This window comes from Pelobates fuscus, chromosome 5, assembly GCF_036172605.1.
Source record: "Pelobates fuscus isolate aPelFus1 chromosome 5, aPelFus1.pri, whole genome shotgun sequence".
In the NCBI taxonomy this organism is placed as follows: Eukaryota; Metazoa; Chordata; class Amphibia; order Anura; family Pelobatidae; genus Pelobates; species Pelobates fuscus.
The window spans coordinates 329,027,217-329,053,583 of record NC_086321.1 but is presented as its reverse complement, the minus strand read 5'-3'; the positions used below and the strand labels follow the sequence as shown (position 1 = coordinate 329,053,583).

Here is a 26,367-nt window from a genome sequence, read left to right as displayed (position 1 = left end):
TTTAATATTTTTTTTCCAGTTACACCCCTGCCTCATCTTTCAGATAAAGTAAGTATAATCAATGTATTAAGTGGACATTTGAGGCCTAAAAAAATCTATAAAAAAACCCATATGTATATTTGATTACTGCATATGTATAAATGTATGTATGTGTATATTTCTGCTCTGCTTGTGTTTGAGACTGAGTATAGTGAGTGTGTGCAGCTGTGTAAATGCACGCAGGGTTAAAGATAACATTAGAAATGATTAGGGTAAAAGTGGCTTTAAGGTTAGAAACAGGTTAATTTTAGAGTTAGATTACATATGATGTGTCAGAGGGATTAACTGCTACCGAGGGCTGAAGTTGTAGTATAAGGAATGTTTTGGATTATTGAGTTGAGGGCTAGAGTTGGGTTAAATTTTCTATTGCGTACATGAGTTGTTTAGCTTTTAAAGGGAGTTAAACAAAGGTATTAATGTAAAGGATTTATTTTTTAGGTTTAGGCTTTGAGTTATGGAGTTTGAATGGTTATTTGCAGGGTACTTACTCTACTATGTATTATGTAATCAGGGCTTCCCAAACTTTTATGGGCCGAGACCCACTTTTGAAAACTGTAATTTTTCGAGACCCACTTGCTTTTAATGCATATTTTAAAAATTAACACCATGGCAATCCGCTTTAGAGGCATACAATTGGTACACCATGGCAATCAGCTTTAGAGGCACACAATTGGCACACCATGCAATCAGTTTTAGATGTATAAAATTGGCACATCATGGCAACTTAAGGTGCATACAATTGGCACACCATGGCAAAAAGTCTTAGCTGCATACAATTGTCACACCATGGCAATCAGCTTTAGAGGCATAAAATTGGCACATAATGGCAACTTTAGGTGCATAAAATTGGCACATCATGGCAACCAGCTTTAGATGCATAAACATGGCACATCATAGCAATTACTTTTAAATGCATAAACTTGGCACATCATGGCAATCCGCTTTAGAGGCATACAATTGGTACACCATGGCAATCAGCTTTAGAGGCACACAATTGGCACACCATGCAATCAGTTTTAGATGTATAAAATTGGCACATCATGGCAACTTAAGGTGCATACAATTGGCACACCATGGCAAACAGTCTTAGCTGCATACAATTGTCACACCATGGCAATCAGCTTTAGAGGCATAAAATTGGCACATAATGGCAACTTTAGGTGCATAAAATTGGCACATCATGGCAACCAGCTTTAGATGCATAAACATGGCACATCATAGCAATTACTTTTAAATGCATAAACTTGGCACATCATGGCAATCCGCTTTAGAGGCATACAATTGGTACACCATGGCAATCAGCTTTAGAGGCACACAATTGGCACACCATGCAATCAGTTTTAGATGTATAAAATTGGCACATCATGGCAACTTAAGGCGCATACAATTGGCACACCATGGCAAACAGTCTTAGCTGCATACAATTGTTACACCATGGCAATCAGCTTTAGAGGCATAAACATGGCACATCATAGCAATTACTTTTAAATGCATAAACTTGGCACATCATGGCAATCAGCTTTAGAGGCATACAATTGGCACACCATGGCAAACAGTCTTAGCTGCATACAATTGTCACACCATGGCAATCAGCTTTAGATGCGTAAACTTGGCACACCATGGCAATCAGCTTTAGATGCGTAAACTTGGCACAGCATGGCAATCACGTTTAAATGCATAAACTGGCACATATGGCAATCAGTTTTAGAGGCATACAATTGACACACCATGGCAAACAGTCTTAGCCGCATACAATTGTCACACCATGGCAAACAGTCTTAGATGCATCAAATGGGTACACCATGACAATCCATTTTTAAAGCATAGAATTGGCACACAATGGCAAACAGTCTTCGATGCATAAAATTGGCACATGACAGCTTTAAAGGCATACAACTGCAACTCTAGGGCAATAAGCTTTAGATGCATACAATTGGCACATCATGGCAGTTTTAGAGGCATCATTCTGGGAAATCATGGCAGTTTTAGAGCAATAATTTTGGCATATCATGGCAGTTTTAGAGGCAGAAACTTGGCATATCATGGCAGTTTTAGAGGCAGAAACTTGGCACATCATGGTAATCTGTTTTAGTGGCAGAAACTTGGCATATCATGGTAATCTGCTTTAGAGGCATACAACTGCTTACTCGCAGACTCAGTCAGAATCAGAAGTTGTGTGTCCCACTCTTTCATCCAGGTACATCACGTTCATGGTCCCAGTGGTGGAACTAATGTAGAGAGGGTCCTGGTGCAAGTATGTTTTCTGAAGGAGTTCTGAATGTTTTCTGAAGGGCAAGTGTGTGGGGGGCAGGAAGAGAAGGGGTAACAGTGTGGGGAGGTGGGCAGGGAGAGAAGCAGTTACAGTGTGGGGAGAGGGGCAGGGAGAGAAGGGGTTACAGTGTAGGGAAGGGGGCAGGGAGAGAAGGGGTTACAGTGTGGGGAGTGGGGCAGAAAAGAGGCTACAGTGTGGGGGGCAGGGAGAGAAGGGGTTACAGTGTGGGGGGACAGGTAGAGAAGGGGTTACAGTGTGGGGAGGGGACAGGGAGAGAAGGAGTTACAGTGTGGGGGGGCAGGGGGAGAAGGGGTTACAGTGTGGGGGGGCAGGGGGAGAAGGGGTTACAGTGTGGGGAGGAGGTCAGGGAGATAAGGGATTACAGTGTGGGGGGGTAGAGAGAGAAGGGGTTACATTGTGGGGTGGGTGGGCAGGGTGTGGGGGCTGTCTCCTACCTCTTTATTAAATTTAACTCAGCCGGGTGCAGAGCTGCAGACCATGTGATAGAAGTCTTGCGAGCTTCCAGAGTGTTGTCATGCTAATACTCTGAGAGCTCGTTAGACTTTTATCACACGGTCTGCAGCTCTGCACCCGGCAGAGCTGGACAGACTGATTGGAGGGAGCCCAGCGGCATATAGGGCAAGCCGCTGGCGCCCCTCCTGGTGTAGGGCCCGTGATCACTCTCGGGCCTGACTAATCAGTCTGCCTGCCTGTCTCTTAGGTCCCCGGAGGCCCTGGGGGCGTGGGTCAGCGCAACTCACTGGGAATTGCCCTGCGACCCATCAGTGGGTCGCGACCCACACTTTGGGAAACCCTGATGTAGATAATTCAGATTGATGATATTGCAGCTGCAGGAGATGTCATACAGTGTGCATCACTCTGAACTTCCACTGCTCCTCCTGCAAAGCATTTCCTGTTTGAGAGGCTGTTAGTGGGCAGATGGGAAGTGATCCCTCTGACATCCTGTCTCACACACAGACACTGGAGGAGCTGTGTGTTTTACCCCCTCTATAACTGTTCCTGCAGCTCTATTACTACTATGACTGACTGGACTGCATAGGACACTGGCCATGGCTTATGGTACTTATCACTTCCCATCAGCCTATTTAAGCTCAAAAAGGCTCATTTTATGTGCTGAAAACGTTCGCTAACTAATGGTCAGGTGCCTACTCTCCCTAATGGGAAATATGGTCCTGCATCTGCTCCTCTTTTATTTAATCCTTCTTCTGTTACCTCCTGTCAAAACCACTCTCATGGTCTTACACCATCAGGCACCTGGGGAATCCTCAAATTGCGTAAAACCACTCAAAAACAGTTTGACACAAAACAGAGCAACGACATTTTAATCACTACAATGAGGTACAGTAGTTATGGTGTGTAAAGTGCGCCCTCAGGCTACTACTCCTCTTTCACGGACCCTCATTTTCTTATTCTCAGTGTCGCTTTACTATTCTGTTAAAATTTATACCAAGTTCTTTTTTTTTTTTTTTTTTAATTCTTTATTTGTGGATAAAGCATTCGACAAGTACAGAAATACAGACAGGATGAAATATAGTGTAACCATCACAATTATACAGACAGAATCTTTAGTTTAGTTATTCGTTCCGTGTGTCTCCTGCTCTACTTGGCCTTATGTTTCTGTTTGACTAGGTGCTGTTGGCTTGCTGTATTTTATAGTTTTTGTCTGTTCTATTTCTTCACAATATCAATAATGTTAAAACCGTAAAACCTAACTTATTGCCAAGTTCTTTTAATGGCATAATACAATGCATGTCTGATGGCCCTTTCCCCACTCACCTCTTTCTTCTTCAAGATAGTCTTCTTCTGAAGAACCTTTACAGCATAGAAACGATTGTCACTTTTACGCTTGGCCAGAAGCACCTGTGAGAAATTAATTATTTAGAAAAGCTATGAGACAAAGCTTCACCCACAGATTTTACAGGTATCAGAGAGTATTTACCTACGATTGAGTAATATGTGTACATGATGTATGGGTGCAAAATATATATTTTTTAATTACAGGTTCAAGATGTAGGATAGGTGTAAATTTTGAGCAATAGATAATAAATATTTTTTGTAAAGCTAACTGTGTAATGGAACAAGCGTGCAAAAGCGAGGCAATAAAACATGACATATACAGGGTTATTCGCTTAAGGGGATTCTCCAGTGCCAGGAAAATATATTCGTTTTCCTGGCACTGCAGGACCCTCTGGTGGCCTTCTACCTCCCACCCCCCATCCCAAGTTGCTGAAGGGGTTAAAACCCCTTCAGTGACTTACCTGAGTCCAGCGCCGATGTCCCTCGGTGCTGGGTCAGGCTCCACCTACGCTCCTAATGTGCATGCGCGGCTGTCGGCGGGGGAGACTTAATGCACATGTGCGGCAATGGCCACGCACGTGCATTAGAACTCCCTATAGGAAAGCATTGAGCTTTCAATGCTTTCCTATGGGGATTTCGGCAACGCTGGAGGAGGAACACTAGAGGAGGACTTAACCCTGCAATGTAAATATTGCAGTTTATGAAAATGAAAAATTACACTTGCAGGGTTAAGGGTGATGGGAGTTGGCACCCAGACCACTCCAATGGGCAGAAGTGGTCTGGGTGCCTGGCGTGTCCCTTTAAGTGAGAATTCAAAGTGAATTTAAATTCAAGGTGCAATAGCTCAACTAGGAAAAATTCTTGAAGTCATCTTTTATCCGATTTGACAACTTTGGCCTCAAAATTTGTTCTCACTTTAGAGACCAACCCTGATGATACGGGTCACCTGTCTCTCCAGGTGGGAGATTACAGCCATGAAGTGGCTGTTGAGGTCAGAGGCAACATAAAATGTCCTAGAAGGTCAGAAAGTTATCTAAAGGACATGGATCAGTAACCTTGGATACTATTATGGACTACATCTCTCCTGATGCTTTGCCAGCATTATGGCTGTATGAGTATTATGGAAGATGTAGTTTACAACATCTGGAGTGCCATAGGTTGACTATTCCTTGTTATAGGATTTTGGAGGAGGTGAAGTGAGCTGACCTTAAAATACAAATTTTCATTAAGAATCTAGAACAGGATCTCAGTCTGATCTCCCCTCAACCCCTGCCACAGGAATTTTTTATGTCCAGCCTGCTCAAGATTATGAGATTAGTGACAAACTCCGAGTCCTTGGCAGCACAGCGGTCAACCAAGAACAAAATAATCCGAGAGGTGTGGATAATTGAAAACAATATTAAATCATGTGGTACAAATAAATGTAATCGCTGTCAAAATGGAGTAACAAACACTTTACCCAGGGATGGAGTTAAAGCAATGCCAAAATCTGCTGATTACTAAATGATACCAATAACGTCTCAGAGAGATGAATAAAAGTTCTGATAGAAAGCTATAAATATGGAGTAACCAGCAGATCAAATAGCAGAAATATTTATTTGCTTTCCATTGTGAGTTCTACATATTTAGAACCTTGTATACTTACCCCTATCTGCCTTCATTCTGTCACGCCTCTCCTCCTTTCACTACTGATCCCTATCTGCCTTCATGCTGTCACATCTGTCCTCCCTCATAATTGACCCCTATCTATCATCATTGTCACACCAGTCTTTCTGCTTTATTGAACGCTATCTGCCATCATTGTCACACCTGATCTCCCGCTTTATTGAAACCTATCTATCTTCATTCTGTCACACCTGTCCTCCCGCTTTATTGACCCCTATCTACCTTCATTCTGTCACACGTGTCCTCCCGCTGTAATGACCCCTATCTACCTTCATTCTGTCACACCTGTCCTCCCGCTTTATTGACCCCTATCTACCTTCATTCTGTCACACGTGTCCTCCCGCTGTAATGACCCCTATCTACCTTCATTCTGTCACACGTGTCCTCCCATTTTATTGACCCCTATTTACCTTCATTCTGTCACACATGTCCTCCCGCTTTAATGACCCCTATCTACCTTCATTCTGTCACACCTGTCCTCCCACTTTATTGGCCCCTATCTACCTTCATCCTGTCACACCTGTCCTCCCGCTTTATTGACCCCTATCTACCTTCATTCTGTCACACGTGTCCTCCCGCTGTAATGACCCCTATCTACCTTCATTCTGTCACACGTGTCCTCCCATTTTATTGACCCCTATTTACCTTCATTCTGTCACACATGTCCTCCCGCTTTAATGACCCCTATCTACCTTCATTCTGTCACACCTGTCCTCCCACTTTATTGGCCCCTATCTACCTTCATCCTGTCACACCTGTCCTCCCATTTTATTGACCCCTATCTACCTTCATTCTGTCCCACCTGTCCTCCCATTGTATTGACTCCTAACTATCTTCATTCTGTCACACCTGTCCTCCCATTGTATTGACTCCTAACTACCTTCATTCTGTCACACTTGGCCTCTTGCTTTACTGACCCCTATCTGCCTTCATTCTGTCACATCTGTCCATTTATTTTATTGACCCTTAGCTGCCATTCTGTCACACCTGTACTCCCTCATTATTGACCCCTATTTACCATAATTCTGTCACACCTGTCCTCCCGCTTTATTGACCCATAACTTCCCTCATTTTTTTACATCTCTCCTCCTGCCTTACTGATCCCTATCTATCTTCATTCTGTCACACCTCTCCTCCTTCCACTCCTGATACCTATCTACCTTTAATCTGTCCAACAATTTTCTATCCTCCCTCATTACTGATCCCTATCTGCCTTCATGCTGTCACATCTGTCCTCCCTCATTATTGACCCCTATCTATCATCATTGTTACACCAGTCTTTCTGCTTTATTGAACGCTATCTGCCATCATTGTCACACCTGACCTCCCGCTTTATTGAAACCTATCTATCTTCATTCTGTCACACCTGTCCTCCCGCTTTATTGACCCCTATCTACCTTCATTCTGTCACACTTGTCCTCCCGTTTTAATTACCCCAATTTACCTTCATTCTGTCACACCTGTCCTCCCGCTTTAATGACCCCTATCTACCTTCATTCTGTCACACTTGTCCTCCCGTTTTAATTACCCCAAATTACCTTCATTCTGTCACACATGTCCTCCCGCTTTAATGACCCCTATCTACCTTCATTCTGTCACACCTGTCCTCCCACTTTATTGGCCCCTATCTACCTTCATCCTGTCACACCTGTCCTCCCGTTTTATTGACCCCTATCTACCTTCATTCTGTCACACCTGTCCTCCCATTGTATTGACTCCTAACTACCTTCATTCTGTCACACCTGTCCTCCCATTCTATTGACTCCTAACTACCTTCATTCTGTCACACTTGGCCTCTTGCTTTACTGACCCCTATCTGCCTTCATTCTGTCACATCTGTCCTTTCATTTTATTGACCCTTAGCTGCCATTCTGTCACACCTGTACTCCCTCATTATTGACCCCTATTTACCATAATTCTGTCACACCTGTCCTCCCGCTTTATTGACCCATAACTTCCCTCATTTTTTGCATCTCTCCTCCTGCCTTACTGACCCCTATCTATCTTCATTCTGTCACACCTCTCCACCTTCCACTCCTGATACCTATCTACCTTTAATCTGTCCAACAATTTTTCCTTATGTACCTATGTATGTAATTATGTACCTTTATTCTGTTACACCTCTCCCCCCAGTCATTACTGACCCCTATCTATCATCATTGTCACACCTGTCTTCCTGCTTTATTGACCCCACTCTGCCATCATTGTCACACCTTACTTCACGCTTTATTTACCCCTGTCTACCTTCATTCTGTCACACCTGTCCTCCCGTTTTATTGACCCCTATCTACCTTAATTCTGTCACACCTGTCCTCCCATTTTATTGACTCCTAACTACCTTCATTCTGTCACACCTGTCCTCTTGCTTTACTGACCCCTATCTGCCTTCATTCTGTCACATCTGTACTCCCTCATTATTGACCCCTATTTACCAAAATTCTGTCACACCTGTCCTCCCGCTATATTGACCCAAAACTTCCCTAATTTTTTTACATCTCTCCTCCTGCCTTACTGACCCCTATCTATCTTCATTCTGTCACACCTGTTAATTCCACTCCTGATCCCTATCTACCTTTAAAATCTGTCCAACAATTTGTCCTTATGTACCTATGTATGTAATTATGTACCTTTATTCTGTTACACCTCTCTCCCCATCATTACTGATCCCTATCTACTTTCATTCTCACACCTATGCACTCTTCATTACTGACCACTATCTATGACTGTTCTCTCACACCTCTATTCCCTTTATTACTTATCAATACCTTTATTTTATTCTGTCAATCTCTTCCATTTGTTACTGGTCCTCTTTCTTCATTCTGTCACAACTCTCATTCCTTTTGCATTACTGATGATATCCACCTTCATTCACATGTCTATTCTTTGTAGCTAACCATATCTCCCTTCATTTTTTCTACCCTCTATTCTTTGTAATTAAGCCTATAAACTGTCATTCTGTTAAAACTCCCATCCTGTTGATACTAATCATTACCTTTATTTTGTAACACTTCTGTTCCCTTTGTAACTAGACACTGTCTTCTATTCATTCACAACCCACTTCCCTATTAATGACACACATTCACCTTAATTTGGTCATACGTCTCTTCCAATTAACACATATCTATATTTATGTTAATTCATTTGCACTTCCTTACCCTACATTCCTTCACCTATGACATATCCATTTCCCCCCCTTTATCTATGATGCTTAACCACCTTTCTTCTGCTATCCCAAATTTTCTTTCTATTGATACCTATCCACCTTCATTCCATCACACGTCAGCATCTTCTATTAATCTTCATTCACTCACAGTCAATTCCCAATCTATGCCCCTTTTTGAAAGATCCTTTACGTCGGATTAAATTAATGAAAAAAGAGCCAACACTGTGTGACATAGTATGAAGCATAAGTTGTGAAATACTAACCTTTCCAAAACTTCCTTTTCCAATTACTTTAAGGAAATCGAAATCGGTGGGTTTGGCACTGCAGCATAAGAAACATGATTATATTAATGATCTCAATATGTTGTACACATGTTAACATGACACCAATCCTTTCAAATCTGTTGTTCAGTGCTCTATGACAGGTAGAATCCTTGTATCAATATTTGCACTGTAATGCTTCAAACCAATGAAGACACACAGCCAGTGAGACCTGCAGGTTTCGTTAGTGCTGCAAATCATACAGTGCCTTGTTTTTATCACTTTCTATCACCCTTTCCGATCCTGCCATTAAGTATGGAAATTTTATTCTGTTTTTGCTGCAGTGATGAATCCAACAAACATATTCCAGACCAGGGATACGCAACCTTCAGACATGTGGAGTGCCAAAGGTTGCCTAACCCTATTCTAGCAAATTACAATGCTGTCGTCTCTGACCTCTGCTTCGTAATGAAAGCCCCACCATCTGTACTTAGAGGACCAACCTCCAGTGCTGCTAAAATTTACATCGAGGTCCTGGGAACTCCTAAGATATTTCTGAAAGATGTGGCTTATCTAAGCTTCGGACATATCCTTTTAGTAAAGGATGTAAAGTTCATGCATGAAACAATCTAGTAATGCCGTACTGAAAAACACATTAAAGACATTTTGGAACAAGCTTCCGTTACTTAATTTGCTCCAGGAAGTCTGAAATCTAAAACGTGTCTATGTGGATCATGGACCCTGATCAACTCAACACTCCAACTTAAATATAGCAAAAACCTCCAGCTTCAGCATTATATGCTTTGTTTAAAATATTCTTAATATTAGCCATGTTTTCGTTCAACACCCTTAATATCACCAAATTATTATGTTCCTAGTTGTTTTCAAACTTCAGCTAAGTGAATTCCTTTTTCTCTGTGGAGTTTAAAAATATACTAATGCCAACGGGAACATAATGTTACTGCAACCCTTAAGAAGGAAAATTGGCCCGAATCTAGTTTTTAGTAAGTCTAGTTTATTAACTATTTCTGACACTGGATAGTATGTCGTGCACTCACTTGGGATTGGCTGAGGGTCCCAGGTTTATTGTTGAAGACATGATGGCAGACAATCGAAGGTATTCACTTGTTCCTTTGGTGAGTTTGGTCGGATGGCTATAAATTTAAAGAGGGTAGATTCCTTTGTTAACGACGTTAACCTGTAACAAGCTAGAGGTGAACAACAGGGTAGGGCAAGCAGAACATAAAAAGTTTCTCATTATGTAAAGAAGAACAGGTTTTATCCTAAATATATATAGCCACTTCCACTGTTTTAGAGATAAATGTTACAGATCTAATGCTTGTAGGTTAAAATCAGGATGGCTAGTTCCAACAACATATAACATTGTTTTGATACAAACAGTTTATACAAACATAATTTCACTAACAGTACACTTAGACCTCTAACACTTATTAAATGCACCATACAGAAAATCAACTTGTAAATAAAATTAGTGTTACAGTGTAGTGTTTATGTGCCCATCTGCTGTTAAATTATTTGGTAGATATGAGGTCACCCAGTCTCCACTCCTTCAGAAAATCGTTAAAAACCCACTTATTCATAAAAGCGTATCAATTAAACTGTTAATAGCTCACGACTGACTCCTCTTCTGCAACTGTCACTAGTCTAATACTATCCTTACCTTTTTGTGTCATTTTACCCCACTCCCTCTAGCATGTAAGCTCATTGAGCAGGGCCCTCAACCCCTCTGTTCCTGTGTGTCCAACTTGTCTGGTTACAACTACATGTCTGTTCGTCCACCCATTGTAAAGCGCTGTGGAATTTGATGGCGCTATATAAATGGCATAATAATAATAATAACACTGAAAAAGGGGGAAAATGTAATAACTTGCCTTTCGGTAAGAACTCGATCAGGACTCAATCAAGATTTTTCTTACATGTACCATTTCAGACAGAACTTAAGCCTATTGTATATCAGACTGATCCCATCTACAAGAGCCGAGTTCAGATCTGAGATTATAGCACAACCGCTGACCATATAACCACCAAACTTCCCTGTTGCTCCCCCAATAAACAGACAGGACACCTTTCAGTGAGATGTAGCTGATACGCAGCTAGGTATAGCGTGCACAGGGTCCACAAGTTTTTGCTCACAAGTGCCATTGCAGAGAGAAGCTTGGCCTGTTGCATATCACACTGATTCCATCCACAAGGACATTTCAGATGCAAAATGCTGGTAGGCTGCCTTAGATTAATTCCCAGAATCCTAGGTAAGACAAAACCTGAGATATATGGGAATTAACGTGCAACAACTATTAGCAGGTAAGAAAAGTATTAAATATGTAAATATATTCAGATTAATGCAATCGGGGGGTAGGTGCTCCCTTACCATTCCTTGATTGTCTGAAATGTTAATCCACTTCTCTGTCTTTCCTCATTGTTAGGTGACAGCTGTCTCTCTCTCCTTTATTTGCTTTTATTTATCAAGGACCCACCTCCCCCTTCCGCCAGTATAAGTAGAGACAGAGTCACACTCATTGGAACTCTGAACATTCCACCACTGTTCTTATAGGCACAAATCAGCTTCATCATCCAGTGTGACCAGTTCCAGCTTGAGAATATGCTGTTTGTCTTTGGCACGATAAACACAGTCTAATTGTTCACACAGGCATTTCCTAATACATTGACTTTCTGTGAATATGGCTTTCCTTGGTGTCTGGCACATCTAGGACACAGAAGCTGTGGTGCTGAATAAGACTTGGTATTCATTGATTTCAGTGACAAAGACTTAAAACCGAATATTGTCTATAGTATGCTTTCTCAATATATCACTATATATTCTCCCCAATAAGTCTTTATACTACCCCATACAACACCTCCATATAAATAATCCTATCATCCATATAATGCCACAATCCTGCACATTATCAGAACATCGTTTTGTATTGTATTACACCTCCTACTACTCCATATAACCCTCCCTATAACTCCTCCTATATAACCCTCACTATAACTCCTCCTATTGCTCCATATAATCCTCCCTATAAGTCCTTCTATTACTCCATATAACCCTCTTTATAACTCCTCCTATATATACCTCCCTAAACCTACACTCATTGCTCCATATAACCCTCCCTATAACTCCTTCTATTACTCCATATAACCCACCCTAAAACTCCTTCTATTACACCATGTAACCCTTCCTATAACTCCTCCTATTGCTCCATATAACCCACAATAATAATCCTTTTATTACTCCATATAACCCTCCCTATATCTAGTCCTATTGCCCATATAACCCTGACCAAGATATCTCCTCTTGCCCCCTATAACTCCTATTGCTCCTTGATATGACAAGTATTTGCAAAATTTTACATGTGCAATATAGCAAAGCACTTTTCTATTTTCAGTACAGTTCTCTGAAGTTACAGCCTTGGACGGTGTGATTTGGGTACCAAATCCGGACGCTTTTGCTAGTCATATATTGGAAGGCATTTATGTGCCTTGCAATGTATGATTCTCTCTATTGTATTCTAATTGTATGCCTCTCAGTGTATGAATGTCTTTGAGTATACCAGTTCTATGCCTTTCAGTATCAGTCTATCTCTGTGTAGACCAATTCTTAGTACATGCCTGCATATTTTTGTATTACATTGCTGCCTCTGAGCACACTTATTGTACATCTCTTATTACATGGTTGTACGAGAACAATCGATGCATGTCTCTCAGTACACTGATTACATGCCCCTCAGTACCCTCAGTCACTGTATGTTGTTTAACACATGCCTATCACCCAGTACACAATATATCTAAAGTCTGCCTCTCAGTACAATCATTGCATGTCTCTAAGCACACTGTCTATCACTACACTCTGTGGCTGTCTCTCAATACATTGCTGTGGCTGTCTCTCATTACATTCATTGCCTCTCAGTGCACTCTGCATGTCTCTGTAGACAGAACTTACAGGACACCTAGTACAAAAGACAGCGGCTGCAGGAATTAGGAAATAATTAAGTAACAATTTCATAAATAGTTATAACTGAATTTAACATAGCCGATGGAGTGGGGTGGGTGAGCAGAATCGTGCAGTTCCAATTAATCCTAAACTGCCATGGACACTGGCATCCAATTACTTATTTTCCCACTGAACAGCATTCTTTCCTCCCAAAAAACAACTAATGTGGCTCCCCTACCTGTCGGGTGCTGTAGGTGGGGTTGTCCCTCTCTCCAGTGTTTAAGACCCTGACTCACCTCTACCTAAAACTTAAACTTGTTTTTGACTTAGAAGAGGTGGAGAAAAGAGGCGTATGGGTGGAGGGAGAGGAGGAGTGTGAAGGGGGAAGGACCAGACTGAAGGTCAAATACATTTCTCTCAAGAAGTGCAAGAGTTGACTTTGTTACTGATTAACGTTCGAGTGTTAATGCATTCTTTCTTTTACAAGATTATACAAAAATAGCACTCTCCTTTTAAACCATTTATATCCCATAAATCATGCGGTATGGGCCAGTGTTCCAGAGTCTGTGGTTTTTAAGTGCCATAAAGAGATATTTCTAACAAAGAACCTCCCATGTCAACATATTGTTAATCAAGGACCCCTAATTTCAACATTCTATATCCAGTGTCACTAATGTCTGAAATTAACTGGAACTGGGGAACCACTTGGGTAATATATGTAAGCATTCTGTGGAGTATATGTATGTATACACGCTGTGTAGAAAGAGGATTGGATGCTCCATAGCCTCATATAATAACAAAATTTAACAAATATACAAAATTAATAGCCAGATAGGTATGTCAGTAGATTGGACATTAGGTTAAATATACCACTTGAAAGACAGGCAGAATAAATGGAAGTAGTATAAATATGTACTCGGGTGAGACAGATTAGCTGCCATCCTAGCATGCAAACAGAATTACTCTGTCGCTATCTATGGGAATTTCACAGATCACCTGTTTGATTGCTTGCTCTTAAGACCTGATGTTGCTTTCCTAAAATAAATATTCACACACACTTACTGAGTCGGTGATCGCCACCTAGTGGAAGCTCCTGAGTTAAGAAATTCAGGGTACCCACAGCTTCTACACATAACATAGCCATAATCACAAAAATATATTTAAAGAGACATTTATTTGGCACTGTATAGCTTAACCAAGCCACATCAATGGTTTTCGGTGAGTTGACGTGTTGCAAAGTGAGAAACTACAAGACTGTTGGCGGTGATATGTTGGAGTTGTGCGTAAATGGATAAGGAGAAAAGAGCGGTACAACTATCAGTCCACAGCGTCCTCTGTATTCTTGAACATGAGGATGGAGTTGTAGATTTTGACAGCTGGTCCCAGCTTGATGCATAGGATCTTTACAATGTCTGTCTGGGTCAGAAGCAGAAGTGCCTGTCCATCTATCATCTGCAGGGAAAGAAAGTGTTTGAAAAGCTTGCTGTTTGTGTGATTGAGGTCCACGTGTGAGTCAACGTTAAAATGGTGATAACCCTTAAGATGGAGTGATGCATCTGTGCTAGGATGGAAAAGTAATGGTTCAACTTTAAAAAAATGCTCAATGAATCGATAAGGTAAAACAAGATTCCTTGAGGTCGCTGGTGCAGGAGAGACACAAAGATAATGAATAAACATGAGGCTCGAGAAAGCCCAGTAGCATCAGCATTAGAACATCAATGGCAACATGTACCCATTGCTTGAGTAAATGAAGGTTAGAAGCACAACAACATGTGTTTTTTTTTTTGTTTTTTTTTAAATCTCACCTCATCTCTAAAAAGCCTGGCCTGGTCCTCACACCCAGTCAGTGTCTGCACAAAGCTAAATACCTGGAAATGAAAAGGTCAGTTGTCAGTGAGAGAAAGGGACTATCGGAGTTTGTGCCCACTCAGTATACAGTGACATGACAATGCATGGAACACAGCGACACCCAGTGGCTGCAGGAATTAAATATGCCCCCATACTTCATACAGTCGTCAGTAAGAACAGGTTTGACCAGACATGCCCAGAGAAGGGGTTGCAATGTGCCTACTACCTCTTCTGTGCTCCACTTAGATACTGTGTTGGCGCTGATGCCAGCCACGCCTGGCAGGAGGCGGCAGTGCTGCTCCCAGCAGTGAGCAAGGGCACGATCCGGGTGCACGGACAGAGCGGACATGAAAAGGGACTCATGCACTGTGTCTGGAGACAGAGGGTTATATGAGAGTTAATATACAGCAGCAATATAGTGCAATATGACAGAGTTATAGGGGGCAGCAGAAAAAGTTACCTTCCATTGGTTATATGGAGTAATAGGAGAGGTTATGGGGAGGGTTATAGGGAGGGGTATATGGAGTAATAGGATGTTATATGGAGCAATAGTAGGAGCTATAGGAAAGGTTATATGGAGTAGTAGGAGGAGTTATAGGGACGGTTGTATGGAGCAATACAAGGAGTTATAGGGAGGATTATATGGAGTAACAGGAGAAGTTATAGGGAGGGTTATATGAAGCAATGGAAGGAATTATAGGGAGGGTTATATGGAACAGTCTCACTTCTAAATTCTCTTTCATATAGGAGTTACATCTGTTTTCTCTCTTTTTTTTCACAGTCCTGCCAATACCTCCCCTGCATTGACTCATACAAGCTCCTTTAAAAAATTGTTTCATTTTCAATCAGATCTAATAGCACAGTGTGTTTACTTTAGAAATTTGTATATCCTGCTCTGTTAATTGAACTTTTATGACACACAGGTTCCTGAAGGGTCTAGCAGGCTGTTAACAGTGCAGGAGATAAGATTCTAGATTAAATAGACTGTGCAATAAAAGAGGTTTATCCTTAAAGGGAATCTGTATAGATCACAGGCAGGGGCTGCATAAACAAAGCGAATTACCTCCTAAATGGCAGACAATTGAGCAGTAAGACTGCAGGGGCATGATCTATTGGTTCTTTTAGTGTCCCTTTAAGGTAGCTCTTGGTGTGGTTTATATAGGCAAACATGCTGAGTAATAGGGATGGTTATACAGAACCCTTAAGTGGAGTAGAAGATCAGATATTGACTCCAGATTCAGGAGTGCTGACACAGACATACCTGTTTGATAATATGATACTAACAACATTTCATACATTGAAATACATAGCTAATTACTTGATTAGATGTCAGTTATGGAATTCAGAAAACTCTGTTAATATTTGCTGCTGATATACAGCACAAGGAGGCAGTATAAACAGGCTTTATGGGAAATCTTGGCAGAACAGAGGGAGACATTGACAGTGCTCTCACCTTGGTAATTGTCTTGCTGGACCCTGCGGTATTTGGGAGGACGTCCAATCCTACAAGACGCAAGGCATAATCTGTCTAATTGCTTTGCTGAGTGCTTAGTACATACCTCCTTTGCATATAGAAAGAAGGACAGAATTAGAAATGGCTACATCTTCCCATACTACCCTCGGATACCTGCCGTGGTGCCTGGACTTCCTGCGTGGAGTAAAGGGTATGGGAGTTCTGCTCCTTGCCGGTTGCTGATTCCTATCAGCTAAAGGACAGCCAGAGAGACAGTGATGAGCTGTGAATCTCCCAGTGACATGACCAGAACCATCACATCCTGGAGTTGGGCACTTCCTGCAGCATGATAAAAGGACATATGAAGCACAAATGTCTCATAAGTTCAGTTTGACAGTTGATCAAGGCCTTAGTAGATTGTTTATAGCCATACATTCATTGCATCTGTAGAAAAGAAAGTCACCAAACAGTAGCTACGCTGCTGGACCAACAAAGCAAGCTTCACTGGAATCCTCTTATTATTTCTTGTAGTAATGTTAAAGGGACACTATAGTCACCAAAACAACTTTAGCTTAATAAATCAGTTTCTGTGTGTAGATCATGCCTCTGCTGTTTCAGTGCCGCTTAGGAGTTAAATTACTTTTGTTTCTGTTTATACAGCCCTAGTCACACCTCCCCTGGCTGACTGATTGACTGACACAGCCTGCATGAAAACAAAATGGTTTCGTTTTCAATCACATGTAAGTTTAAAAGTCTTTATCTCCTTCTCTGTAATTTGAACTTTAATTACATACGCTAGGCTCCTGTAGGGTCTAGCAAGTTATTAAGGAAGCAGAAAATAAGAAACATTATTGGCAATAAAGAAAGTGTAAACATTAGATGACTCTTTACAGGAAGTGTTTAGGAAGGATGTATAATTCACATGCAGGGTGACTAGAGCAGGATAAACAAAGTGAATTAAAATCCTAAAGGGCAGAGAATTGAGCAGTGAAACTGCAGGGGCATGATCTATACTCTAAACCTGCTTCATTAAGCTAAAGTTGTTTGGTGACTATACTGGCCAAACCTTCAAATTGGGTGCATACTGTGGCTTAAGATATCCAACTTGTAGCTGTAGTCAGATGCACTCATGGTCTTCGTTTAAATTCCAGTCTTGATTGGGTCAGGTTAAAAATGATAGTTTCAGTCCTATTTAATGTCGATCCTGATGAAAGTCTTTAAATAGGACTGAAAGTTGATCATTTTTAACATGATCCAATAAAGACTGGATTTTAAACGAAGACCGTGAGCCTACAGCTACAAGTTTTATATATATTTATATATAATAAACAATACACAAGATCCAGCGCACTCTCCTATCTACGTATATATAAAGACACTTTAAAAGGGAGAAGGGAAAGTAGCCTACATTAATCATGTCCCACACACAGCAGCAGAGCTTAGAGAGGGTTTACTCCATATCATAGCAGCAGAGCTATTGAACATGTTACAGGGCAGAGCACAATAGAAATAAACATATGACTGACCTATGCTGAAAGCTGTATTTAGTGCTCCGCGAGTGGGGTATCCCCTTGCAGCTGAGGGACACGCAAGTTCCTGGAGACACACTGGGAACATCCCTGTGCCCTGAAATGATTATGTTATAGGAATAGATTCCATAGATTGGCATGTTAATGCATTCAGATGAAGACATTGATTATGTGCATATTTACTAATATGCAATACCTTAAAACAGTCAACAGATGCATCTCATCCACACCACCATAGACTATGTAGTCATTTGTTATGGTTTCAGGCTCATCAAGACATTGTGAAACACACTCAGTCGAAATAGACACGTCTGTGGGTTACAAGCTTGTCATTCTAAACAGCAAGATGCATGCATGCCAAGTGTGCCAAGATCTTAATTAAACGGGGTCTAATAAATAAATACCTCTTCCAAACGCTAACAAAATATCTAACAGGAATTTTTCAACAACTGCAGGAATGTATCAAAAAAGAGAATATCCAAATGTATTGTTAAAGGACCACTATAGGCACCTAGACTACTTCAGCTTAATGAAGTGGTCTGGGTGCCAGGTCCATCTAGGTTAAACCCTGCCTGCTGTAAACATAGCAGTTTCAGAGAAACTGCTATGTTTACATTAGGGTCAATCGAGCCTCTAGTGGCTGTCTCATTGACAGCCGCTAGAGGAGCTTCCGCGCTTCTCACTGTGATTTTCACAGTGAGAAGATGCCAGCGTCCATAGGAAAGCATTGAGTAATGCTTTCCTATGGACTGATTGAATGCGCGCGCGGATCTTGCCACGCATGCGCATTCAGCCGATGACGTCGGAAAGAGGAGGAGAGTCCCCAGCGCCGAGGGAGCCCGGCGCTGGAGAAAGGTAAGTGTTTAACCCCTTCCTCCCCCTTCAGCCCGGCGGGAGGGGGACCCTGAGTGTGGGGGGGACCTATTAGAAAAAAATATCTAAATTAAAATCTGGCTATACATTTCACAAAATGTGCTCAGTTATAGTAGCGACTACTTTGCCACATGGGCATTCTTTCTGAGGGTCATGAAAAGGCCAGTCTGAATGTTATAGAATCTTTATGAAATACTCATTTTGACTGTCTGAAATTTTACTGACATTCCAACTCAGTCAAGAGATATACAGAGACAAATTAGGGACTGTATATTTCCTCCGCCTGACTTTCCTAGATTCTACACAGCGCTACAGATTTAACCTCAACAGTCGTCACCATAGACGGTTGCAGGGAATTGGCTCCGCGGGATCCTCCATAGACCTCAATGCTATACTCTTGCACATGCAAGTAGAGGACCTGAAGAGGACCTGCTGGAACCAGATCGAAGAACCTATGAGGGACAGGTTCAGGTAAGTAAATATCACCTTTACCTATCCGGCCACCGGCGATCTCACTGTGGGGGGTCTTTGCGAACTTGGCCACGTCCCCAGACGATGCCGCGTTAATTAGCTTAAAGTCTTCCTGCTCTTTTCTCACAACTTACTGTGTGTCTAGTAAAGACCAAGTCAGCATTTTGATAGCAGGACGTGTCGACCATGACTTTAAACAGTTCCTCAAGCAACATTTTATAATTGTATTACACTAAAAAAAGACAGATCCACTTTAAAGCTCTCTGGCTCAGAAAGCATGCTTGAAAACTCTGAGCAATTCACTAAACAGTGAGTAGTTGTGATGTCAGAATTCTGATTGTCCATTGTCAACTCACTGTTTTGTAATTAACTCAGTTAAGAAATAATTATAAAGAATGAATAACACACACTCGTTAATAGCCCCACAGAGGTGTACAGTAATGTATACCAATATGAAGTGAGATATAATGGAACATTAGAATCTGTTGGGTATAAGTGTGCACATATGACGGTATGCTCATGTCCATATGCAACCATGTATACAATAACGAGCCTTAGGTATACGTGGGCACACTCACGGAGTGGTGTCTGTAGGGGGTGTCCGGTTCTTTGGCACCAGCCTGCAGGGTGCAAGTCTGGGTGGTCAGCATCCAGCCAGAAATCATAAAGGTGGCTCCAGCCATCAAAGTGAACCTTAGAGGTTAGGAGGGGTAGTCAGAAACCCAGTTGATGATAACCCCTTCCAACAAACACAAATCTGAATGGGGGAGGGGGTCCATGCTGTCACCCTCGACAAGAACTATAGCTATATAATGTATAGAGGGGGAGCGTTTTCATGTCATATCACCTTTATCCTACATTCCTCCACATCAACCACAGACGCAACACGGATCAGCGATGGGCTTCGTCTATCTACAGCTTCAAGCCTCATGTTGACTTTGAATCCGTGCGGGGGCCGCTTTTGAAAACCGATGAAGTAGGAGAAAGAGAGAAAGTGCAATTAAAAAGTGAGCAAAACCATAAAAGAAATGGAGACAAGTCCGAAATAAATTGAATAAAGTAATGTGTTGATAGGGAATTCTCACAATATAATCACAGGCAGAGATGGTTCTGTACTTAAAATAGGAAGTGTCACTTTCCAGGAGTTTTATATTTTGTATGCGTAGCACCTATATCTGACAAATGTGTTATTTGGGGTGTGAAAATAAAATGATGTGTAAAATTCTTTATTCTGCAACTGGGTTCAGTTTTAGCACCCTGTCAATCATTGTCGTAAGCTTTGTGTCAACGGGGACTCAGCATAAAGAAAGCAAACATAGAGGAGAAATTAGAAACATATTCTGTTCTACAAAGTGGTACAAAGTGTAAAAGGGGAGAAGTCACCAATGGAATGTGTTTACTGGTTCCATTGGTTTCAGAGTTATTGGCCTGATTTTAGATTTTTACAACAGAACGCTGTGATAAATATCCCCCAATGTCTCTATTTCTCCTCTTCGTTTTTAAGGTTTGACCTGGCGTTTCCTTGTCTGAACTGGATCACAATGTCATTTGCTAGCTGTTTCAAACACGAGTTAAAGACGATTTTAAACAAATTATTCAGGTGTAAATTCTGGAAAAGTTGAATACCCCCTTTAATCCAGTGTCCTGTCTGTATAGAGGTCTGTGTGAGCTGAAATCGTATAGCTGGGTAGAAACTTAGCATGATGCAACTCAGAGCATGTAATAAAAAAAATCCACATTTTATTTCAAGTAGTTAAATGAATTACAAAAAACTCTCTAGATACCAGCACTGTGAAAAGGACAAAGTACATATTATGTAAACATCTAAACCTCCTCCATGGCCAGCTTACTGTTCTTGTGCTACAAAAAGTACTAGGTGTGATAGAGAGTTAGCCTAGCTGACAAGATATTCCAAATTCTCCTCTTTAGCAATCGGTCTCTCCTACAGTCATATACAATTCTATCGGATAGTGACTGAAGAGGGTAGGGAGGCCATTACAAATAGCAACTGGTTTTAACCATTTCAATGTCAGGAAGGTACTCAGAGGCCTTCTAACTAGAAATATATAGGTACCATATGGAAAGCCCTGGAAGGCACCGCTGTGGCCCCAGTCTCCGCCAGGTATCTGTCCCATGTGAAGTTATTAGGGTCTGGATAATCTGGGGAGAGAGTTAAAATCGAATTATTCAGAAATTCATATTGAATTGGCACGCTATAATAACGACAAACGACAGGCAATTGAATAAAGCAAAATGTTAATCTGAATAATTTTTTTCTCTAAATCATAAAATCTAAGATAGAGGAATGGTTCTAGACAGCAACCTCTTGAATAAATGCTTAACTGTATGTGTTGCACAACAAATGTACAAACCACAAATGTAAACACTTTGAAATGTGCGTCTATATGTGTATGTATCCTCTAAAAAAAAGATTTTCAAAGTTATAAAATCCTTTGGGTCTTTTTAGAAATATTATTACAACACCAGAAAGCTTGGGTTCACTTTTTTGTAATAGACTTTATTTTTAATTGGGAAGTGATTATAATGTGGTGGTTCCTTTTTTGGGGGGCAGGGGCCCAAATTGTGTACACTGCAATAGCCTGACCACACATTCCCTAGAGGACGACTATCAGGAACTTTTTACTTTTCAGTTTTGTTTTTTACGTTTTTACATTTAAAGGGACACTCCAGGCACCCAGACCACTTCTGCTCATTGGAGTGGTCTGGGTGCCAACTCCCACTACCCTTAACCCTGCAAGTGTAATTATTGCAGTTTTTCATAAACTGCAATATTTACATTGCAGGGTTAACTCCACCTCTAGTGGCTGTCTATTAGACAGCCACTAGAGGTCACTTCCTGGGTTCTAGCACAGGAAACCTGTGTGAGGACCTCCAGCGTCGCTCAAAACCCCATAGGAAAGCATTGAAATGATTTTTCAATGCTTTCCTATGGGGAGACGTAATGCGCATGCGCGGAATTTCCGCGCATGCGCATTAGGTCTTCTTGGCCGGTGAGCGAGATTAGTCTCGCCCACCGGCCAACGTAATCACTAGGAGGAGCGTCGCGGAGGCGGAGACAGCGGCGAGGGACATCGCCGCTGTCCCAGGTAAGTCACTGAAGGGGTTTTCACCCCTTCAGTAACCGGGGATTGGTGGGTGGGAGGGAGAGGGACCCTCCAGTGCCAGAAAAACGAATCGTTTTTCTGGCACTGGAGTTTCCCTTTAATGAAGCTTAGTGATACTCTTTTAATTATGTATATTTATTTTTTGGAAAACATTTTACTTTCTATCTGCTTAATCAGTTTAACTTGCTTGCTGCTGCAGTGATTGCTCTTTGTACGTTATGTCAAACTACAGCAGCACGCTCCCTAGCATGAGCAGTAGTTAGTCAGATAACAGTAAAGTCTGACCCAACTTGCTTGCTCAGCCACATAAAAAAGTTAAATTTCCCTGGGCGGGCCTGACCGCCATGGCGAGCGGGAGCATCGGGCACAAGCTCCGCAAAGGACCCACCTAATCTCCGGCAATCACGATATCCCAATTGCTAACTCGAACCCAGCCACAACCTGGAGGTACCCGGGTGTCACTGGGCACTCCTGTAAAGTTTCCTGACGTCTGCTGTGGCAGTGCTCCGACCCGCTTGCTTTGCGGCCTAACAAGGGACCGGCTGGGAGTTGCAGCTGACCTCTTCGGTGAGACCCTATGGGCTGATCTGTGGACCGGCCCTGTATCCCCCCTTTTTGGACCGGTGGGGGTTATCCAGGTCCTAACTGCTACAACACCTGATACCTACCTTCATTGCCAGACACATCTCACAGCGGTGCACAGTGCCTCGAGCCTCAAAATGGCTGCGGCCAGCACATCACCACAGGCCCTGAGAAAGCATGCAGAATGGACCATTTGCATCCAGTTCAGGATCCCCTTCCACTTCTGGACACCTCCAGCTACTTCAATCAAGTGGTGTCCAGATCCGAGGGATGGTGTGGCCAGTCCCCCATCCCAGCCGAGACACAGCACCTGAGCGAATTGATCTCCAGAGGGACTCTCCCGGACTGACTGCGCCATGCTTTCCCGAACAGCTACCGGGGTCTACTACAACCCATCTCTTGATGAGAGTCATAATCTGCATTCACATGCATCGCTAATACAATGGTCTGTACCCCCAGGTTCTGGTGTACCTATACAACTGCAGATTTTATTTTTAGTTTTCGTTATATGTTCTTTCATTTTACACTGTCTGCACTTACAATCTATCAGGATCTTTCAGGAATACTGGTCGGGTGTCAATGGGATGGGGAGTGGTGGTGGTCACCTTAATTATCTGACCTCACTGAGATATGGCTATTACTATTTCTATACATGCCTTTTATTAATATGGCTATCCGTCTAAGCTGGTCTTATTGTTAAATATTGCCTATAATCTCCATGTCTATCTCATGCCCTCTCTTCCTACGTATTGAAAAATTTAGACATGACTGTTCCTCTTCTGATGTTCAAAAAATAAAAAGTGCAAACCTTTTAACATGTCCTGTCACAAATCTGTAATTTTCCTTGTTGCTTTCACTATTGCTGATATGTCCTTACAAACTTGTGTGAATATCCATGTACTCCAAAAATAAAGAATTATATATATATATATAAAAAAAAGTTACATTTCCTTAGGAAAAAAAACCCAATATACATCATTTTAAAGATATCATTAAAGTGTCACCTCAGACCCCTAAACAACCTAAGCTTGCTGAAGAGTTTTACGTGTGAAGAGTGTGTCCTCTTTTTTTCCTTTTGCAAAAAACGCAGATTTCAATAGAAATTTACACTTTTATAAATTACCCTGGTTACACCCCTTTGGCTATCAAGCAGACAACAGGTAATGTTAATTCCTGGTTTAGTTAGCTCAGTGCAGCTGACCTCAAAAGGCAGCAATTGCCCAGAGCACCTGACTTCTCACTGAACTGTATTGGGAAGTCTGTGATTGGACAGCCACAGAAAGTGTGGGCGGGGTTAGAAGGGAAGAGCTTGAAAAGGCAGCAGACAAGAGATCTGCAGTTTTTGTGTTAGATATACCCCAATGAAATAATTAAATGGATGCAAGTTTTCATTTGGGGTATATCTACTGAATAGTGATTTTTATTTCTTTTGTATTTGGGCAGGGGAGTCTCCCATTAAGTATTGTTAAATGTAATAAACTTGTGAAATTTTGATGACACTTGTGCTTTAGTTCCAAAATTCCGTGGTCCATTTTGAAATTGTATAACATAGAACACTTTATGTTGTATTAAAAAATACTCCAATATTTTTCCCTTTAGGAAAGCTTCAGTTTCACATTATGTGTTTCATACTTAGAGATTACAGTCTCTCTTTTTTCTTTAGTCACCAGCTAAGAAAGTTTACTCACCTTGAGGTGGCGTGAGTGGTTTCCCATGTACTTGGCACCAGCCTACAGGATGGACATAAGGGCTGCTGGGATCACACCTGGTGAGGAAAATATACCATAAAATGCACCCCTAGATGTATTGTATGTGATAGGAAGAGGGAGCTATAAAATTGGATAAGCTTCTAAAGGAAAGAAAATCCTGTATCTTTAGTTCCTTATCTTTTGTATGAATGTCAGAAAACATTTTATTAAGTGCTGCAACTGAAAATTAAATTCATTTAAAGGACACTGAAGGCACTACAACCATTGCATCTATTATAACTGATTATAGTGCCTGGAGTACTCTGGCACTATCTCTCCATTCAGAGTTAAAGGGGATTCTATAGTGCCAGGAAAACAAAGCCGTTTTCCTCGCACCATAGAATCCTACAGTGCCCCCCTCCCTCGCGCTCTTCCTCCCGTGCGGCTGAAGGGGTTAAACCTAAAACCCTTAAGCTTGTTGAAGTTTTTTTTACATGTGAAGAGTGTGTTCTTTTTTTAATTTTACAAAAAAGTGCAGATTTCAATAGAAACTTTAAATTAACCTTCTTACCCCCTCCCCTTCCGGCATACAATCAGAAAACTGGTCATCTAGAATCCCTTTAACTCTGAATGGAGAGATAGTGCCAGAGTACTCCACTGTTTAGCCCAGTGGAGCTAAACTCGAGAAGCAGGTAATTGCCCAGAGCCTTGCAAAGACTTCCCATTGAGCTGCTTGGAAAGTCTGTGATTGGTCAGCCACAGAAAGTCTAGGCAGGGTTAGAAGGGGAGGGATTATAAAAGCTTCAGACAAGCGATCTGCAGCTTTTGCAAGCTGGTTTTAGATATGCCACACTGAGAAACATGCATAATTAAATGCACGCATATTTTAATTTGGGTTGTATCTACTAAATAGGCAAATAAGAAAGACTCGCAGGCACTCCGAATTAAAGCCGCAGGCAGTTTTATTGTAACAGAATGCAACGCAACGTTTTGACCGTTGCATTCTGTTACAATAAAACTGCCTGCAGCTTGAATTCGGAGTGCCTGCGAGTCTTTCTTCTTTGCCTATTATTCTGGGATTGCTGGTCCTGATCTGGAGAACCCGTGGCCGCTGGGAATGAGTGCAGTTCCCACCATCTACTCTGCTTAATAGTATCTACTAAATAGTGATTTTTATTTAGTTAGTTTTTTGTAAGTGAAGTGTCTCTTTAAAAAATAAATACAGCACCATCTCCATTCTGACTAAACCAACATATCTATCAAAGTAAAATTTTATCTCTAACACATTTATAATGTGTCATCCAACATTGTTCCCCCCTCACCAATATATCTTGTGCATACCAGTAGTCATAAGTGTCCCCCCAGTTGTCAAAATGCACAAGAAATCTGTCTTCCACCACATCAGTGACACTTGCTACGCAGATTAGGGAAGGGTTCATTCTATCTACAGCTTCTAACTTCATCCCCACTTGAAAGAGGGACTGTGGCATACCCTAGTGAGATGAGAAGCCACATCACATTCAGAAAACTGCTGGGAAAACTCAGGTTTCATGAGACATTTAAGAACAAAGATAAATGATCAAAACGCTGTAGATTAAGAAATAAAAGTTCCAGAAAAATGTTTGG

General features: G+C 41.6%; 2 protein-coding genes and 1 long non-coding RNA gene across 5 annotated transcripts in view; 1 reads left to right on the top strand and 2 right to left on the bottom strand.

Annotated features, from left to right (window-relative positions):
- LOC134611620 (uncharacterized) overlaps nucleotides 1–51 on the top strand; it is a 38,307-nt gene extending 38,256 nt beyond the window's left edge. The window contains exon 3 of the long non-coding RNA XR_010090905.1: nucleotides 20–51. This is a non-coding gene — a long non-coding RNA (uncharacterized LOC134611620). The remainder of the gene's footprint in view (nucleotides 1–19) is intronic.
- SGK2 (serum/glucocorticoid regulated kinase 2) overlaps nucleotides 1–26,367 on the bottom strand; it is a 538,190-nt gene that overhangs the window by 18,899 nt on the left and 492,924 nt on the right. Inside the window, exons 1-4 of one of the 3 annotated variants that reach the window (XM_063455694.1) lie at nucleotides 13,411–13,499; nucleotides 10,276–10,371; nucleotides 9,221–9,278; nucleotides 4,109–4,192 (exon numbers count right to left, since the gene is read on the bottom strand). In XM_063455694.1, coding sequence (XP_063311764.1) covers nucleotides 4,109–4,192; nucleotides 9,221–9,278; nucleotides 10,276–10,316 — 183 coding nt within the window. In that variant the 5' untranslated portion in view covers nucleotides 10,317–10,371; nucleotides 13,411–13,499. Of the gene's footprint in view, nucleotides 1–4,108; nucleotides 4,193–9,220; nucleotides 9,279–10,275; nucleotides 10,389–11,606; nucleotides 11,694–13,410; nucleotides 13,500–26,367 lie in introns of those variants that run through there. The other 2 variants (XM_063455695.1, XM_063455696.1) reach the window with 2 other exon arrangements.
- L3MBTL1 (L3MBTL histone methyl-lysine binding protein 1) overlaps nucleotides 14,346–26,367 on the bottom strand; it is a 41,956-nt gene continuing 29,934 nt past the window's right edge. Inside the window, exons 12-22 of the mRNA XM_063455690.1 lie at nucleotides 26,083–26,234; nucleotides 24,742–24,818; nucleotides 21,421–21,506; nucleotides 20,194–20,304; nucleotides 19,925–20,039; nucleotides 18,000–18,099; nucleotides 16,648–16,812; nucleotides 16,474–16,523; nucleotides 15,247–15,392; nucleotides 14,978–15,040; nucleotides 14,346–14,624 (exon numbers count right to left, since the gene is read on the bottom strand). Of these exons, the coding sequence (XP_063311760.1) occupies nucleotides 14,490–14,624; nucleotides 14,978–15,040; nucleotides 15,247–15,392; nucleotides 16,474–16,523; nucleotides 16,648–16,812; nucleotides 18,000–18,099; nucleotides 19,925–20,039; nucleotides 20,194–20,304; nucleotides 21,421–21,506; nucleotides 24,742–24,818; nucleotides 26,083–26,234 (1,200 nt within the window). The 3' untranslated portion in view covers nucleotides 14,346–14,489. The remainder of the gene's footprint in view (nucleotides 14,625–14,977; nucleotides 15,041–15,246; nucleotides 15,393–16,473; nucleotides 16,524–16,647; nucleotides 16,813–17,999; nucleotides 18,100–19,924; nucleotides 20,040–20,193; nucleotides 20,305–21,420; nucleotides 21,507–24,741; nucleotides 24,819–26,082; nucleotides 26,235–26,367) is intronic.